This window comes from Emys orbicularis, chromosome 3, assembly GCF_028017835.1.
Source record: "Emys orbicularis isolate rEmyOrb1 chromosome 3, rEmyOrb1.hap1, whole genome shotgun sequence".
NCBI classification, from domain to species: domain Eukaryota; kingdom Metazoa; phylum Chordata; order Testudines; family Emydidae; genus Emys; species Emys orbicularis.
This window is the reverse complement of record NC_088685.1, coordinates 3,111,572-3,130,310: the sequence shown is the minus strand read 5'-3', so window position 1 is coordinate 3,130,310 and position 18,739 is coordinate 3,111,572. Positions and strand designations below refer to the sequence as shown.

The following is an 18,739-nucleotide window of genomic DNA, read 5'->3' as shown; positions in this document are numbered from 1 at the left end:
CACTGCTGCCCGCGTTGTAGTGCCTGGGCTCCCAGCCCCTCCGGTTTGTGCAGGCTGATATGTCAACAGGAAAGGATTCCCGAGCGAGGGGCAGCTCCGTTTCCTCCCCTTCCTCCTACACTGCATCATCCCTCCCCCCGCCCTGGGGTTCACCCCCCCCAGCTCTTTGCCAAGACACCATGTCAGCTCTTCCCTGAAGGGGCCCTCCAGCCCCCTGGGTCTTTCAGTTGCTGGGCTCTGATCTCCCCGCAGTTTGCTGCACCCTGGGGCTGCCCAGGCCTCTGCTGATATTTACTCGGCGGGGAGGGGACGATCTCGCATGGGGACTGTGTCCGGGCCAGCCCACAGGCTGCTTCCATGACACACTGACATACCTCGACCGGGGCAGACACACGCTCACTGACACACAGGCAGAGGAGTGACACACACCCAGCCACACTGGTGCGCACGCGCGCACACACACACACACTGCTCTGTAGGCAAGACACATGAGTTACTGTCCCTCTTTACACCGAGGAAGGGGCTTTGGAAGTACCCCGGATCTAGCTCCCCTCACCAACGGCTCGGGGAGATGCAGCAGGAGCAGCCCAAGCTTTCACTGTGCTGGGCCACCTCAATCAGCCGAGCCCTGCAACACCAAGCCAGTTGGCCGCTCAGCAAGCGTGTGTGCCGGAGGGTGACCTGCTCCGAGGCTTCCCTTTGCCCGGCTTGACCTCCGCTGATTGCATGGGATGCAGGGCGGTGTGCCCAGGCCAGCGCGAGTGGCAAAGGGACACTGCATCTTTGCATGAGGCTGGGGAGGGGAGAGATTTCGACCGCAGGGAGCAGGGCTCTGGGGGGCTCCCCCCCCATCAGCTTCTCTAGTCCCCTCTTGAGGGGGTAACAGCCAGTGCAGAGGCAGCACAGCAGCCTCCCCCCCCCACCCCCAAGGGTGTCTGGGCTTAAATACACATCCCCCCTCTCCCTGAATAGCTGACGGGTCCCCAGGATTGGAGGCTCCCATGCTGAATGGAGACCCCGCCCTGGTCACAGACACAGACGGGAGGAGGCTTCTCTCAGCACAAGAAAAAACGGAGTGTGGATTCCCGGTGGGAAAGTCCCCCCCCCGCAGGGAGAGCAGCACCAGCCGCACTCCCGCCGGCTCCTCCCGCTCAGCCCCACCGCCAGGGAGAAGGGGTGCTGTCACCCCAGCGCCTGGGTACAGCTGGAGCGTGAGGTTCTCCAGGGTAAGGGCCTAGGTCCAGCTCCCTTCTCCACACCCGCTGGCACGGCACGCACTAGGTTGTAATGAGGACCTGTTCCTGGATGTTGAGAAGCCAGGGCTGCCCTGGTTTGACCTAGCCCCCTGAAAGATCCTCCGTCTCCCCGTGCGGGCGACGGGTGTGGCAGAGTGTGCGTCCCCACCCCACCTGTGGGAGAAAGCAGAGGGTGGCGGGAGCCAGCGCGGGCTGGTGGATTGGCCGTGAGGCTGGAGTGTAGGATTCGACACCCAGTGGTGGCGCTTGCTTCGTAGCTGTTCCCCAGAGGTGTGTAATGGGGCTAACCCCGCTCTGCTGACCGCCGGGGCAGGGTTGTGAGTGTGTCTGTGGGCGGGATGGAGCGGGTGAGAGTAACAGCCGATCACTGGGCAACGTGCCGCTATATTGCTACCCAGGGCCCTTTGCCCAGAACCAGGGCGCAGGAGCCAGACAGGAATACCAGTCTCCACAGCAGCCAGCCTCCGTACTTCCAGCCCCTCCCCAGCTGCCTGTGGGGAGTGGCCACCCCTTCCTGCTTGCCACAGAAAGCCGGGGGCCTGGCTCCAACTGGCCTGACCTCCCAGAGCCGTAACCCACCCTGCCTGAACCCAGACTCCTGCCTGGGGAGTCTGAGCCTGACTCCTCTCCGCTCGCCCCGATGTCCAAAGTCCTCCTGCGAGCCAGGTGGGTGAAACACCCTGGCACAGGCAGCGGTGGGGCCAAATGCTGCCCCTGCTCTGTGGCCAGAGAGGGCGCTAGACACAGCAGAAGCAGGGGGCAGGGCAGATTCTGGCATCCAGACCCCCTGCGTGCCATGAAACCCTGCTCCCCGGGGGCTGCCTGTGCAGGTGGGGTGGGAATGGCTCCGTTTACCTAGTGTGGACAAACGAACGTTCCCCCTGTAGGAAGCTCTCACCTCCCTGTCGCGTGGGAGCACCTTGGGCCTGACTGGCTCCATCTCCGCTCCTCTGATGTTTGTGCCACGTGGCCCATCCCATCTTGGGAACCTGCCGCCTACCCCCGCTGAGTCCTCAGTGTCCGCCCCAGGCCAGACTGCCGAATATGATAATAGGGCTTGGCAGGGATCCCGTCCCCAGGGGAAGGGGGGGGTCCCCGCAGAGACAGGCCCCTCCCCCTCCAGCTGTGGGGTGCAAGAGGACGAAGGCTCTACTGAAGTTACCAGGTTCAGGCTGTGGCCATTTCCTGCAGAGGATAATTAACAGCGCTAATTGCATTAGCCTTGCCCATGCGAGCCAGAGAGAGGTGCCAGGAGAGCCGCTGCGCTTTGGCAAGAGAGAAAGGGAGCGGCCCGGCGAGCAGGAGCCGCCTGTGCACCGGGCGACGGGGTGGGACATGCTGTGGAACCTGACAGGGCCTCCCCAGGGGAAGAGACAGGGGCCGGGATGAGAGACGGGCAGCACGCTCTGCTCCCCCGGGGCCAGGCCATGGAAAGCCCTGGCCTGTCACACTGAAATTAGCCACAGTGACTTTCCCACTCCACTTCCCTGGAGCTCCAGGAAATCCTGGCGTGGAGGCTGGAGGACCAGGGTGGGCAAAGTCCCTCTCTCTGGGTGTTTATACTGAGCCCGTCGGGCAGCAGCTGGAGCTCTGGGTTAGCCGATGCTCAGTGCTCATCTAGGAGGGTGAAGTGCAGAAGGCCTGGAAGACGGGGGCAGCCGGTAACTGCAATCGGCCACACTGATCTGGGCCCAGATGGGATAGGGCTGTAGCACGCTGAGGGTCTTGACAGTTTAAAGTACCGTTCCACTCTGCACTGAAACGCGAGGGGTTAACGGGCCCCCTGTGTGTATCAGAGTCCTGGCTGTAGTGTCCGCCTTGCATCTGTGATGCCCTTTCCTCCGGCTGGCCTTGCAGAGCTGACACAGTGACGGGAGAGGCAGCTGGCGTCTGTGCCCACATGCATGCCACCTACACACCTGCAAACTCAACTGCAGCTGGGCAGCCTGTGTAAACCCGCTGTAGGCAGTGGGGCTGCAGAGGTGGGGAGGGTCATGGGGGCGGAGCGTGAAGGGGACGGGGCTGGGCGGAGATCCCAGGAGCGGAGCGTGAAGGGGACAGGGCTGGGTGGAGCGTGAAGGGGATGGGGCTGGGCGGAGATCCCGGGAGCGGAGCGTGAAGGGGATGGGGCTGGGCGGAGATCCCGGGGGCGGAGCCTGAAGGGGATGGGGCTGGGCGGAGATCCCGGGGGCGGAGCCTGAAGGGGATGGGGCTGGGCGGAGATCCCGGGGGCGGAGCGTGAAGGGGATGGGGCTGGGCGGAGATCCCGGGGGCGGAGCCTGAAGGGGACGGGGCTGGGTGGAGATCCCGGGGGCGGAGCTGGGTGGAGCGTGAAGGGGAAGGGCTGGGCGGAGATCCTGGGGGCGGAGTGTGAAGGGGCTGGGCTGGGCGGAGATCCCAGGGGTGGAGCGTGAAGGGGCGGGGCTGGGTGGAGATCCCGGGGGCGGAGCGTGAAGGGGCTGGGCTGGGCGGAGATCCCGGGGGTGGAGCGTGAAGGGGCTGGGCTGGGCGGAGATCCCGGGGGTGGAGCGTGAAGGGGCGGGGCTGGGTGGAGATCCCGGGGGTGGAGCGTGAAGGGGACGGGACGGGGCTGGGCGGAGATCCCAGGGGCGGGTCCATGTGGGGATCAACGGGGGCATCATTTGTATGTGATGGTTCCCAATATGGAAACAGACACTTACACTCCCCTCGGACCCCAGCCCTCTTTCCCTGCCTCCCCTGGCTGCTCTCCCGATTTCCCCGGAGTGGTACGCCTGTGGCAGCAGGAGGGAATTCCTGGCACCAGCCCTCCTGGGAAATCTTTCCCCAGGTCCAGGTGGAAAGTTGCAACTTTTTGCGCGTTGTGCCGTGATCTGCACCCCAGTAGGGGAAGGGGGATGTGGCCAGGTGGTCAGACTGCAGGACAAGGAGTCGGATTCTGTTCTTGTCTCTGCCACGGGCTCTATGTGTGGCACTGGGCAGCTCTCACGCTGCTCTGTGCCTCAGTTTCCCCATCTGCAGGTTGGCCTGCCCCCCTCCCCAGTGCAGGGCTGAGGGGTTTAACTCCCTCGGGTTTGCAGGGTGCTCAGCGATCCTCAGCGGGAGAAGGGCAAAGTGCTGCCGTTCCCCCGTCCAGCAGGACACGCCGGCTCGGGGGCCACGTTCCATCCTGTGGGGCAGCTGCTCTGCATCCGGTAGCACTCATGGAGCTCAGCAGCTGGGCGGAAGGAAGTGGGCTAGAAAATGTCCCTGGCTCTGCGCCAGCACCTCAGGGCTGTGTCATCACCGAATCCCAGGGACTGACACACAACGGGACATTGTCTGCGGTTCTCTGTCCCACAGCCACCTGGGCAGCGATGGGGCCCCAGGCAGGCAGTGTGCTCCCCGCCAGCACACCAAGGGGGGGCCACCCACTTGTGCACCCATGGTACCAATCCCTGGGGGGGCCCAGCTTCTACCTGACTGAGGTTGCCCTTGGCGCTCAGCTCAGAGGATTGTTCCATGAGCGGCGCCTGGCTCCAGGACCTGCTGAGGCAGGGAGAGAATCGCCGCAAACAGGAGCAGGCTTGGGCTGGCGTTGGGTGGCCCTGCAGCCCTTGGCGTAGAGGGCAGGTGGGAGCAGATCGGGTGCTGCCATCGGTTACAATGTCAACGGTGCCCTATTTCCTCAGTGCATCCCCCACCCCCCCCTCTAGGCCTTGGAGAGCCGAGCAAACGCGAGCTGGAAGGCAAGGAGCGGGGATGGGAGGGGGGACTGAGACAGGGAAGAGGGGCAGAGATGGAGCGTGTGATCATTCCCGAATGTCACTGCAGAGCAGACAGGGGAGGTTAGGACCCTGCAGCGGAGGAGGGAGCAGGAACACGCTTGGTGCTCACGCAGAGCAGAATGAATGTTCCCCGGGACTCTGGGCTCAGTGGCTAAAAAGCCAAGCTAGTGGCCAGGCAGGTCACTGCTGATAAGGGTGAAACCTGCTCCAGGGATCAAGGCAGCCCCGTGCATGAGGGCGAGCGCCCCCCCCCCCACACACACACACACAGACACAGGTCAGTGGCATCATCCTGCCTAGCCTGGTGCTCTAACCGCTAGACCATCCTACCTCTTCTGTCACAAAGCCAAGGGACTCGGGGCCCCCTGCTTGGCACCCCAGGCCCTCAGTGAATGACCCGTCAGACCCACCTGCCATCTGAATGGCATCCCGGTTCTTCCCCTCTGACCTTCCACACTCCATTGCAATGTCTGCCCAGCCCTGCCCAGCTCCGTCCATGGCCTCCCCAGCCCTGTCCATGGCCTGCCCAGCCCTGCCCAGCTCCGTCCATGGCCTCCCCAGCCCTGTCCATGGCCTGCCCAGCCCTGCCCAGCTCCGTCCATGGCCTCCCCAGACCTGTCCATGGCCTGCCCAGCCCTGCCCAGCTCCGTCCATGGCCTCCCCAGCCCTGTCCATGGCCTGCCCAGCCCTGCCCAGCTCCGTCCATGGCCTCCCCAGCCCTGTCCATGGCCTGCCCAGCCCTGCCCAGCTCCGTCCATGGCCTCCCCAGCCCTGTCCATGGCCTGCCCAGCCCTGCCCAGCTCCGTCCATGGCCTCCCGGGGACAGGAGGAAACAGCCAGGCAGACCCAGATAAGGCCAGGCAGGGAGAAGGTTTCCCTGCCGTGGGAAATAGGGCGGAGGCAGGGGAGGACAGAAGGGGGAGGGAACGAGAGCGGCCCCTTGTATGTGTCTGCTCTGCCAGCACCTGGGCTGCGTGGCCCAGAATGTCGCTGGCGATGGGCAGCGTTGTTGCTGGAGCAGCCCTGGCTGTGTCCTGGGAACCCCCTGTGGCCCGGGAATCGGGCAGGAGAGGGGCCCTGTGCCCGGGGAGCTCCCTTTCTGCCACTGACACCGTGCAAAGTGCTTAGCAACGTGAGGACTGGCAGCTGTGGGGTGGGGTCAGGGATTGGGCTACAGGGCCTTTCACCTCTAAGGGCCACTGGTTCCGATCCAGCCCCATGTCTGGGGGGACTGACAGGCTTAGGGGAGTGGGAAATGGGATACAGGGCCTTTCCCCTCTGGGTCCTGGGCAGGGGGACTAGCTCACTCGGGGGGTGGAGCAAAGAGAGACAGGTCCCTTGTCCAGTCCAGCCTCAGGTCGAAAGGGTGCCTGGCTCAGAGGGAGTGGGGAATGGGAGACTGGGTTGTGGGGTGGAACTGGCTGGCTTATGGGACTGGAGCTGGGACTTGGAGCCTTTCACCTCCACCCGTTCTCCTCCAGCCCTGTGACTGAAAGCTAATTTCAGTCTGCGCCATGTGGTGTCCTGGGAGAACCAAGCTGAAGGGGGGAGGCGGGGGGCATGTCCAGTCCCCAGGGGACCGGAATCCACATCACAAAATCCCCACCGCATCGGGGGCCCTGGGTGGCTGTCAGCAGCGTGGCCTGAGGGGGCGGTGGAGAGTCTCGCCCTGTGAGAGGTCCCTCTGGCCAGGCCGTGGGCGCGGGAAGCTTGCCGGCCACAGCCCGTGCTGTCCCATCCTGGTCTCTGGCACTGAATTCACTACAGAAGCCTCAGGGCAGAATATCAGTGGGGCCGGGGGATGTTCTGAGCTGTGCGCAGCCCCTCCTGCTGGGGACCCCACCCACTCTGGGGCAGGGGCAGAGTTAGGGACAGGGTCCCGGAGAGTGGGGTACAGAAAGATTTGGTAGCTGGATCTCTCATCTCATCCTCCTGGAGTTTAGTTCCCTGCTCTGATACCAGAGGGAAAAGCCTCACTGGAGGCTGCGAGGCAGAGGGGATGCTTTACATCATGCTGTCTGTCACTAAAATGCAGCCACTTCTGGGGCGGACCGTGGGAGCCACGCAACAGCCACACAACAATCTCGGAGAGGAAATTGAGATCTGAAATTAAATCTGCATGGAAGTTTAGGGAGGCAGAATGGACTTGCCCCCTTGGAACAAGATCAGGTCATCAGGACTAAAACACTTACTGTGTAAAGCCCATTGGGGAGCGTGAACGGCCACAGATGGTTGGGACCCCAGCCAGGCATCTCAGCCTAAAGCGAGCACAGCGCTGCAATGGGGCAGCATTGCTACTGCAGAGAGCCTCCTGCCCCATTACTGGACACTGCACCTCCCCCTTTCCCATGGCCCGGAGCCAAGGAGTGGGTGCCAGGGCAATAGAGGGCACTGTGTGGCCCTGCGGAGCAGGGGCAGCAGGTGACAGAGAGAAGATTGGAGGCAGCAGTGGATGGTGGTAGCACAGGGAGGCCAGGCTAGGTAGAGAAACTGCTGGATCCGTCCACGGGTCCCTCTAATCCAACCTCCCAGCTCCGACAGCAGCCACACACGCATGGCCACTTATGCAATATCGTATCTATGGCAGATCCCAAGCTTGTTGCAGCTGGAATCATAGAATCATAGAATCTCAGGGTTGGAAGGGACCTCAGGAGGTATCTAGTCCAATCCCCTGCTCAAAGCAGGACCAACCCCAACTAAATCATCCCAGCCAGGGCTTTGTCAAGCCGGGCCTTAAAAACCTCTAAGGAAGGAGTTACCACCACCTCCCTAGGTAACCCATTCCAGTGCTTCACCACCCTCCTAGTGAAATAGTGTTTCCTAATATCCAACCTAGACCTCCCCACTGCAACTTGAGACCATTGCTCCTTGTTCTGTCATCTGCCACCACTGAGAACAGCCGAGCTCCATCCTCTTTGGAACCCCCCTTCAGGTAGTAGAAAGCAGCTATCAAATCCCCCCTCATTCTTCTCTTCTGGAGACTAAACAATCCCAGTTCCCTCAGCCTCTCCTCATAAGTCATGTGCTCCAGACCCCTAATCATTTTTGTTGCCCTCCGCTGGACTCTTTCCAATTTTTCCACATCCTTCTTGTAGTGTGGGGACCAAAACTGGACACAGTACTCGAGATGAGGCCTCACCAATATCGAATAAAGGGGAACGATCACGTTCCTCTATCTGCTGGCAATGCCCCTACTTATACAGCCCAAAATGCCATTAGCCTTCTCGCCAACAAGAGCACACTGTTCACTCATATCCAGCTTCTTGTCCACTGTGACCCCTAGGTCCTTTTCTGCAGAACTGCTACCTAGCCATTCGGTCCCTAGTCTGTAGCAGTGCATGGGATTCTTCCGTCCTAAGTGCAGGACTCTGCACTTGTCCTTGTTGAACCTCATCAGGGTTTTTTTGGCCCAATCCTCTAATTTGTCTAGGTCCCTCTGTATCCGATCCCTACCCTCCAGCGTATCTACCACGTCTCCCAGTTTAGTGTCATCTGCAAACTTGCTGAGAGTGCAGTCCATGCCATCCTCCAGATCATTAATAAAGATATTAAACAAAACCGGCCCCAGGACCGACCCTTGGGGCACTCCGCTTGAAACCGGCTGCCAACTAGACATGGAGCCATTGATCACTACCCGTTGAGCCCGACGATCTAGCCAACTTTCTATCCACCTTACAGTCCATTCATCCAGCCCATACTTCTTTTTCTTGCTGGCTTAGGGGCCTGCCTCCCCCTGCTGGGAAACACTGGTGTGAGCCCAAGGGCTGCTACAGTCCATGGGGAATTGCTGTGAGCACTGTGGGGAGGGGCCGGTCGTCTTGGAGCGGTAGGGTCTGAGTTTTTGCCTTGCTGACGTCTATAAAATCCACTCGGCCGCTGCTTGGGGTCAGGCCGAGAGCTGCCCCAAGCGGCGAAGGGGGGGGGGGAAAAGCCGCGATCGGCGGCACTTCGGCGGCAATTCCCTCCGAGAGGGACTGAGGGACCCGCCGCCGAATTGCCACCAAAGACCCGAAGGTGCTGCCCCCTTCCATGGGCCGCCCCAAGCACCAGCTTGCTGTGCTGGTGCCTGGAGCTGGCCCTGGCTGTAACGCTGGTGCAGCCACAGGGTCGTTCCCGTGCCCCGACACCAACTGGCTCACGTGGATTCGCTGCTCACGAGGGGTACGTGTCCGCTGGGGCTGGGGTGAGCTTCCCAGCCCATGGAGAGACTCAGAGCTGGGCCTCTATAAAGAGCAGTGTGGATGTTGCCACACGGGCGGGGGCTTGGCCTAGGCACCCACTCCAGCCCTCAGCGTCTGAGCTCGGGTGACTATGAGCCGCTGGCGCACTGGCCACGCTGCCACTCGTCGTCCGTCTCCTCGGGCCGAGCAGGCTCCGCGCTGCAGTGGAGACCTACCCATAGATCTCGGCATCGGAAAGCTCCAGCCTGCATTTCCCTCGACTCCCTTTTCTCCCTTTCCCAGCATCTAGTCCCCGGGCGGTTGCAGAGTTTCGGAGGCTGGACGGGACCATGACAAGCAGCCGGCCAGACCTGCATAGCCCAGGCCAGAGAATTTCCCAAAATGGAGCTGCTCCCCCAGCCACATTGGAGAAGCCAGTTGCCACCGGTGGTATTTTCGTAGGGGTGGTGGCCGCAGCTGCCCTGGCTTGGACTGGTGCTGTGGCAGTCCCAGCCCTGCTGTCAGTCCCTGGCAAGGAGCTAGCCTGGCTCCCATCCTCCGCTTTCTTCTCCAGAGCCTAACGTGAAACCTCTGCTGTGCCGAGCGAGCGTGTGGGAGGCAGTTTGGCTCCCTCGTGCTGATGAGGGTAACTGCTCCCTCGAGGCCCAGGCACTAGCGTCTGCTGCCAGGGAGCTGCCAGCCGAGGGACGGGGCTCTGCTAGGCTGCTATAAAAGGTGCATGAAGAGTGCGTGCTGGTGACAGCTGAGAGCCTCGTCAGTAACGACACAGTGGAGTCCCAGGGGTGCGTGAGGCCAGCAGTGAGGTGCTGACAGCAGCAGCTTGCTGGGAAAGATCCCCCAGCCAGGCTGGAGTGGGCTTCCTATTAACCCACGTGCCCCTGGAGACCTGAGTTCAAAATCCTGGGCTGTGCTCACAGCAGAGCGACCGCAGGATGCGGCAGGGCAGGAGAGAGGAGCGTTGCCCGAGCTGCAGGGGCAGAGGGAGGAACCCAGGGCTGGCAGAGCACAAGGCTGCGAGTTGGTATTGAGGCAGAGCTGAGACTGGAGCGGCAGAGGGTGCTGCTGGCTGGCACAGAGGAGCGTCGGCCAAGCTGCCAGAGGCCTAGGATGTGAGCTGTGTGCGGCGTAGCTCGGATCTGGGGCCGGACTCTGTGCCCAGAAGTGTGTGCAGAATACTGGAGATCACCGGCGTATAAACGAATCAGAGACCAGCTATGAGATGAGGGCAGAGCCGTTAAAATGGGGGGGTGCAGGTAACAGTCCATCCCTGCAGCTCTGTGCATGTAGGATGGCCTCCCACAGGGGGCAGGCAGCCAGCCAGGGCAGTCTGAATGCTGCCAGCTGTGTGGCAGGGGATACAGCTGTTTGTGTACCACTTCCTCACGTCCTGCAGCAAGATGTCGTCTGTCCCCTTGGCTCCCCCAGAGCCTGCGCTGATCACAGCTCTGTCCTGTCCCAGCGTTCGCTTGCGGTGCCAAAGGGGAGGGAGCTGAGCTCAGAGCTGGCATGGGGAAGGATCATCTTGGCTGCTCCAGTCAGCATCACAGCTCTGCTGGTTTGGGGCTGTTTGCATTTCATATGCAATCCTGTTCTGGATGCAAGTTGCAAGGCTGTGACACCCCCTCCCCACCCCCCAAGAGTCTCTGGCTGCCTGCGCTGCTCTGGCCTGGTTTTTCCCCCCTCCTTTGCATCTGTGATGTAACTCAAGAGGGCATTTCAGCCACCCGGGGCCCTGGAGAAGGTTAATTGTAGCCGTGGGACAGTTACCGAGATGGATTCGGCGCCGAGGGGGCTGGATTGTAATATTAAGGAGGATGGTCTGTAACACCCCAGCATGAGCACAAAGGCAATAGGACCCATCTAGCTCCATCAGGCCCTGCCCGGTCCCTGATCCTCCAAGCAGCCTGGAATTCCCTTCACACAGTTTTGCCAGATGACTGTGGAGCATGTGACCCTCCAGAACCCAGAGTGCAGCTGGGGATGTCGGTGATGGCGCTTGGACTCCCTGAGGAGCTTTCTGTGCCCTCACCCCAGTGCCAGTCAGCATCACAGCTCCCACCAGCCCTGCTCTCCTGCTGCTGCTGGGCAGCGCAGGCTGCTAACGCGACGGAGGCACTTTATTTGACGATGCAAGTGGCTGAGACAGGAGGAGCTGCTCGCTCGTGCCATCCCCACCCTGGACACTGCACAAGCTTTGTGCAGGAGGGGGCTGCTTTGGCAGCTTACAAAGAACGGTGATGGAAATCTCTGTCCGTGTGCCTAGTGAGAAGGGTGGAAGGACAGAAGAGACACAAAAGTAAACCCGCTGGGAGCCCAGGGACTGATCCTGATGTCTTGGACTACAAGCTATTAGGAACAGTATCCCCGATAATGTCACAGCTAACCTGGTGGCTGAACTCTGTGACTTTGTCCTCACCCACAACTATTTCACATTTGGGGACAATATATACCTTCAAGTCAGCGGCACTGCTATGGGTACCCGCATGGCCCCACAGTATGCCAACATCTTTATGGCTGACTTAGAACAACGCTTCCTTAGCTCTCGTCCCCTAACGCCCCTATTCTACTTGCGCTACATTGATGACATCTTCATCATCTGGACCCATGGAAAAGAAGCCCTTGAGGAATTCCACCATGATTTCAATAATTTCCATCCCACCATCAACCTCAGCCTAGATCAATCCACACAAGCGGTCCATTTCCTGGACACTACTGTGCTAATAAGCGATGGTCACATAAATACCACCCTATACCGGAAACCTACTGACCGCTACACTTACCTACATGCCTCCAGCTTCCATCCAGGACACACCACATGATCCATTGTCTACAGCCAAGCTCTAAGATATAACCGCATTTGCTCCAATCCCTCAGATAGAGACAAGCACCTACAAGATCTCTATCAAGCATTCTTAAAACTACAATACCCACCTGCTGAAGTGAAAAAACAGATTGACAGAGCCAGATGAGTACCCAGAAGTCACCTCCTACAAGACAGGCCCAACAAAGAAAATAACAGAACACCACTAGCTGTCACCTTCAGCCCCCAACTAAAACCTCTCCAGCGCATCATCAGAGATCTACAACCTATCCTGAAAGATGATCCTTTACTCTCACAGATCTTGGGAGACAGACCTGTCCTCGCTTACAGACAACCCCCCAACCTAAAGCAAATACTCACCAGCAACCACACATCACTGAACAAAAACACTGACCCAGGAACCTATCCTTGTAACAAAGCCCGATGCCAACTCTGTCCACATATCTATTCAAGTGACATCATCATAGGGCCTAATCACATCAGCCATACCATCAGGGGCTCGTTCACCTGCACATCTACCCATGTGATATATGCCATCATGTGCCAGCAATGCCCCTCTGCCATGTACATTGGCCAAACCGGACAGTCTCTACGCAAAAGAATTAATGGACACAAATCTGACATCAGGAATCATAATACTCAAAAACCAGTGGGAGAACACTTTAACCTGTCTGGCCATTCTTTGACAGACCTGCGGGTGGCTATCTTAAAACAGAAAAACTTCAAAAACAGACTCCAACGAGAGACTGCTGAGCTGGAATTGATATGCAAACTAGACACAATCAACTCAGGATTAAATAAAGATTGGGAATGGCTGAGCCATTACAAACATTGAATCTATCTCCCCTTGTAAGTATTCTCACACTTGCTTCTTATCAAACTGTCTGTACTGAGCTATCTTGATTATCACTTCAAAAGTTTTTTTTCTCTTACTTAATTGGCCTCTCAGAGTTGGTAAGACAACTCCCACCTGTTCATGCTCTCTGTATGTGTGTGTATATATATCTCCTCAATATATGGTTCACTCTATATGCATCCGAAGAAGTGGGTTGTAGCCCACGAAAGCTTATGCTCTAATAAATGTGTTAGTCTCTAAGGTGCCACAAGTCCTCCTGTTCTTTTTGCGGATACAGACTAACCCGGCTGCTACTCTGAGACCTGTCATTGAAAAACAGCTCATCCCAGCCCCATATTCTAGCTTTAGCCAAGTGGCCTGGACACCATCGTTCCCATGGGCCACACTTTGGTATTAAGGGTGCTGGCTGCTGCAGCTGAACTGCAGAACGCTGGTGCCCCCCACCTATGGGTGGTGCCCAGCCTCTGGCCAGTAGGAGCCAGGCTGAGCAGTGCTGTTATTCCAAATCTCCTTGGCTAAATATGCTCTGAGGCTAGGTGAACAGGCCACAGCCTCGGGCTTTTATTGGCCGGAAAGGCCTGGTGACAGGACACGTCTGGCAGCAACCGTAACGGGGCTCAGAACCGCATCTAGGTGTTTGTTGAAGGGAAAGGGCCCACCCACTACTCCAGGTCCCAGCCCAGGGACCCTGTAGATGTCCGCCACTTGCTGCGTCCCCTCCAACTCCTCAGTTCCTTTCCTTGGGCCACTTCCCTGCAGCCCCAGCACTCTCTTCGCCTTTGCCTCAGGGCTTCAGCCTGCAGATCCTAGCAGCCTGCCAGGAGCTCTCTTTAGCTTCCCTGGTCCCTGCCTGCAGCACTGCTTTGTCCAGGGTGCTGGCTGTCTTCAGCCTGCAAGGCAGTCAGGTCTCCCTCCTCAAGCTCCAGGGAGCAACTGAAGCCTCTCTGCCCTGCAGCTCTTATATGGGCCTGCCCAGCCCTGATTGACTGCTTCTCACAGCCCCTCTCTAATTGGCTGCCTCTTGCACAGCCTCCCTAGGGCTCTATTAACCCCTTACAGGCCAGTGTGGGGCAGACACTCCATCACACTGCCCCTTGCTGAAAACCTGCTGAATCAAATCAGCCCTTGCAGTGAATGATGAAGTAGACTGAAGCCCCCCTCCCATCCCCTCAAAATAACATCCTGTTTGCTCTGGATTCTTGCCCCAGCGGCCTCCATCAGACTGGACACTCTGGAAAAGGACACCTGAAATATGACCCAGCTTGGCTTTGCACATGTGGCTAAATCTACCCATTGCCAACTATTCTGACAGATAAACGCCAGAAAAGCAGGATTTGGGATTCTGATCCTGCTTTCAACTGCACCAGTGAGTCAGGAGTAACTCCACTGAGCTGAATGAAGGCGCATTAGTATAAAATGGATCCAAACCAGGCTCCATGGGCCTCATTCTCTGTTGTCCCGCACCTGCCACAATCATTGCTAAAGGGGTACGAAACGCTGCCAGATCAGAGCCTATTTTGCCCCAGTGTAAATAATTACACAAGATACAAGACAGCGGAGATCTGGGCCGTTAGTGTTTTCCATCCTGGTAACTTCCCAAAACTGTGCGATTTGGAAAAGCATCTTAAAAGTGCAGTTCTCTTATAGTTTGGCAGCAGTGCAGATGGGCCGTACTTTTAGCCAAAGCTATTTTTAAGATCATTTCACACTTTCTTTCCATGCTGACATGTGGATGGGGCCATGAACAGAATGGGCCAGTGTTACAATGGGATGAGATATCTGAGGTGGTCTTCTAGGGGGGTCTTACAGTGTTCAATTTCCATTTGGATTCTGGTTCGTTCTGCAGCTACACAGACTGGGGCTGTGATCTTGGCAGACCTCATGCGCTAATCGGTGTGACACTTGGATGGCACTCCTAGGAAGGATGTTGTTGATAATTCTGTAGGTGATGCTCTTCCATCAGGACAGAGCCAGTTCACAAGGATGGTAGCATCGGGGCTGCTTTGCTGTAGGTGACATCTTCTAAATGAGGCATAAAATCAACGTTCCGATCACTCATGGCCTTTATGGATCCCATGGCATCTTTCTCAAGAGTGACATGTTACCCCCCAGGACCTCGCCAAATTCCAGCGTGTTTGTTTGATGACATTCTGCCTCCTTAAAGTCCGCCGGTGATTCCAACTGGCCAGTGACCTGCAGTCTAGGGATCCTTCTAGGCTTTCATATAGCACCGGCTGCAGATCCTGGACTCTATCATCTCTGTGCGGGCCACATTTTGGAGGGGGCACCCAGAGCTAGGAATGGCTTCTTCTAGGTTCTGTACTCTGTAAATCTAAAGAAACAAGGCGACCAGTTAGCGTCACGTATGGGGTTGTTTTCTGTGGCGTGGATATTTCCGCATACATGCTGTTCATGCAGGAGGCTGAAGGCCTTTCACACGCATTGCCAGCGGCACCTACTGAGTATAAGATGGTTTGACTTTATCAGGAATAGGAATGTGTCATTGAGAACTGGTCTTGAGAGGTTTGATCATCCTTGGCCACCGTCGGCTGCTCCTTATTGGTCATGCTGCCCCGCTCGGAGACAGAGTCTCTGAAGATCTGACTTGAGGTCAGGAGAGGACACTGGCCGGTCATGGAGTGGTGGTGGTCACAGGATTAACCACAGATCAGTCATAGCCCTGTAGAACTCTTAGATGCCTGGAACACTCCGTGCTACGGACCTCTGCCGTCCCAGCGCGGTGGTGTTGTTGAAGTTTATGGATGCTGTGTGGCTTAGGCACAAGATGGGCATGTGATTGCATGGTGACTTGCCCCGTCTGGGCTGGGAACGCAGTGGGGCCTCGTTGGGTGAGAAGTTCTAAATCTATTCCCAGCACTGCTGCCGCCTCGCCGGGTGATATTGGCATGTGACTGTCTGTGCCTCTCTGAACCCCACGGGAAGCAGAGACTGTGTCAAAAGCCTTCATGCAGAAGTTATCGTTTGAGTCCCAAATTCCTTATTGAATGTGTGTAAAGCGCTTTGAGGCTCTCGCAGGGAAGTCCCTAGTGAGTGGCAAAGCAGGACTCTGGCATTGCCAGCGGATGGCGCCCTGCCCTTCGGGAGCTTGCAGCGTTGTAGGTCACTCAGTCATTTCCTTCGCTAAAATCCAGTCAGTGGAGCTGGGGGCTGGCCCCTCCCATACAGGAGCGCCGCCAGCTTTTTTGCCGCCCTAGGCGGTGGAAGATCCCGCCCCCAAAATACCGCCCCCGACAGAGGCGGCGGAAGGTCGCGCCCCCGAAATACCGCCCCCGACAGAGGCGGCGGAAGGTCGCGCCCCCGAAATACCGCCGACGACTGGGGCAGCCGAAGATCCGGCCGCCGCGGTCACCGCCCCCCAAACGTTAGTGCCCTAGGCGACCGCCTAGGTCGCTTAATGGGTTGTGCTGGCCCTGCTCCCGTAGCAGCTCCCTCATCACCTGCACTCTCCTCAGCAGGCTTTCCCCAGTGTTTATCCTTCGACTCCTCCGCTGCAGCTGACGCCCATTACTGCTTGTGCCCTCCTTGTCGCTGAACGAGAACAGCTGACTGAGCCCTGCCATTCTCATGTCCCTTTGCACTGACCCTCTTAGCGTTTTCCTGCTGGTTACAGTCTCCAACTTGTCACCCCGGCCTCAGCCCGACTAGCAGAATCGTCACCTGGCATCTCTTCTGCACGGTGCCTTAGAAAATGCAGCTGTGAACACAGTCATTCATTATTGTCATTTAATTGTAGGCATGTTAAGCCTTTTCCAGCAATTTCTGTGAGTCACAGGAAGTCAGGCTCCTGGGCTGAGATCTGGTTACTGTCTCCCCCACAGACAGGGCCTGAACACTTGTTGAGTTGCTAACTCCCTATTCAAGTGACTCGGAAAGTCACTTCTAGGGCCTTATCAGCAGCTGACAGTGGCTAAGTGGGCTGATCAGAAGCAGGCTGAATGAGGCACTGAAGTGCTTTAAAGGGGCTAGGGCAGATTAATGAAAACCATACTTTAAAAAACAAGGACAAGACATTTCCTTACCAAGGTCACCCGGGACACCCCGAATCTGAAAAGCCCAGCGTCCGTTTCACTCTTTCGGCTGATTGTGCTGATTCCTCCCTCTCTCCTGCTCGGCACAAGGCCAGGCTGTGTGACCTCCTCCTCCGTAGCACCTCGAAGAGCCAGCCTTTTCTCTCTGGTCTCGCAGCCGGGCCCTCTTTATCTCCCATCTTGGTAACTGTAACTTCCCTCTCCCTGACGTCCAACCTGCACCACTCCATTCAAAACACGGCTGCTCAGATCATCTTCTTGTTCCATTACTCCAGCAGCATCAGCTGCCCTTTAAATCCCTCCGCTTACTCCCCATTGCATGGCAACAGGTGCAAGTTCTTGTCCTCGTCTCCAACATGGTAGCCATGGAGCAAGCACTCAAGGGGCCAGGCTCAGGGGTCTTTGCCTCCAGGTCAGCTAGCCCTGCTCAGAACAGCTTTTCATGGCCTGGTGATCCAAACCCTGAACCCAGTATGTGCTGAAACGCTGTCATTTCCAGTGCAGATGTCCCCTGAACAGGGTTCCCTGGTCTCTTACTGCACCCCGATAGGGCATTTGCTTTTCCATGACAACGTCACATTGGACTTTACATGTGTCTGGACTGAAATCAGTACTGGGAGGCCCAGAAAGTCCTGAGTTGTAGTCTCTACTCTGCCATTGCCAAGTCACTTCGCCCAACATTTTCAAAAGGAACCAGTACTAATTTGGGGGGCCTGACCTGCTTTTTGAGAGGAGATGAGCATCTCTGATCCCAGCTGAAGCCAATGGCAGCTGCAGATGCTCAGCAGCACATTTCTGAATCTCTAGGTAGGGAGAGTCGGGGACCCCAAAATGGAAGCACTCAAAATCTACGGCCAGTTTTGAACATTGTGAGTGGTATTTTCAAAAGCACCTACATGACTTTCAGTGGGACTTGTGCTCCTACATCTCTCGGTCACGTTTGAAAACCCCATTGTTTGGCCGTCACCTCTGTGCCTCAGTTTCCCTATCTGTACATGTGGGTAGTAAAGACCTATCTCAAGGGGTGGAGGGAGGTTAATGAGGTAATGTTTGCATGTGATTTGCAGATGGCAAGTGCTGTAGCAATGCTCAGCGTTCTGACCAGTTTCAGCCCATTGTTCCCCATCAGCAAGCCGGAGCGGGATATTCATTCTGTCCTTCAAAGTAGCTGCGATCCCTCCTGTCTTCCTACCACCCACAAAGCTGATCGGTCCCTACTCTGCTCCCCCCTCCAAGGTGGTATATTCCACTTGCCACAGCAAGGCAGGAGCTGCAAGGTCAGGTGGCCGTCCCCCGTGGTTAGCCCGTGGCTCCTTTCCTGTGTGTGCATGTGAGAGAAATGTTCTAATTCCTCCCCATCTCCCTTCTTCTCCTGCCCCTAGGCGATGGAGAGCAAGCTGCTGATAGGAGGGAGGAACATCATGGACCACACAAATGAGCAGCAGAAGATGCTGGAGCTGAAGAGGCAGGAGATAGCTGAGCAGGTAAAGACTCTGCTTTGGGAGATGGCTGAGCAGGGCTGACACTGGATAGTAAACATAAGAACAGCCACACTGGGTCAGACCAAAGGTCCATCTAGCCCAGTAGCCTGTCTTCCGACAGTGGCCAATGCCAGGTGCCCCGAGGGAATGAACAGACCAGGGAATCATCAAGTGATCCATCCCCTGTCGCCCATGCCCAGCTCCTGGCAAACAGAGGCTAGGGATACCATCCCTGCCCAGCCTGGCTAATAGCCATTGATGGGCCTATCCTCCATGAACTTATCTAGTTCTTGTTTGAACCCTGTTCTAGTCTTGGCCTTCACAACATCCTTTGGCAACATCCAGAGGT

General features: G+C 57.5%; 1 protein-coding gene across 1 annotated transcript in view; it reads left to right on the top strand.

Annotated features, from left to right (window-relative positions):
* Positions 1-18,739, top strand: part of KIF3C (kinesin family member 3C) — a 59,781-nt gene that overhangs the window by 27,844 nt on the left and 13,198 nt on the right. The window contains exon 2 of the mRNA XM_065401097.1: positions 18,292-18,393. Within this exon, the coding sequence (XP_065257169.1) occupies positions 18,292-18,393 (102 nt within the window). The remainder of the gene's footprint in view (positions 1-18,291; positions 18,394-18,739) is intronic.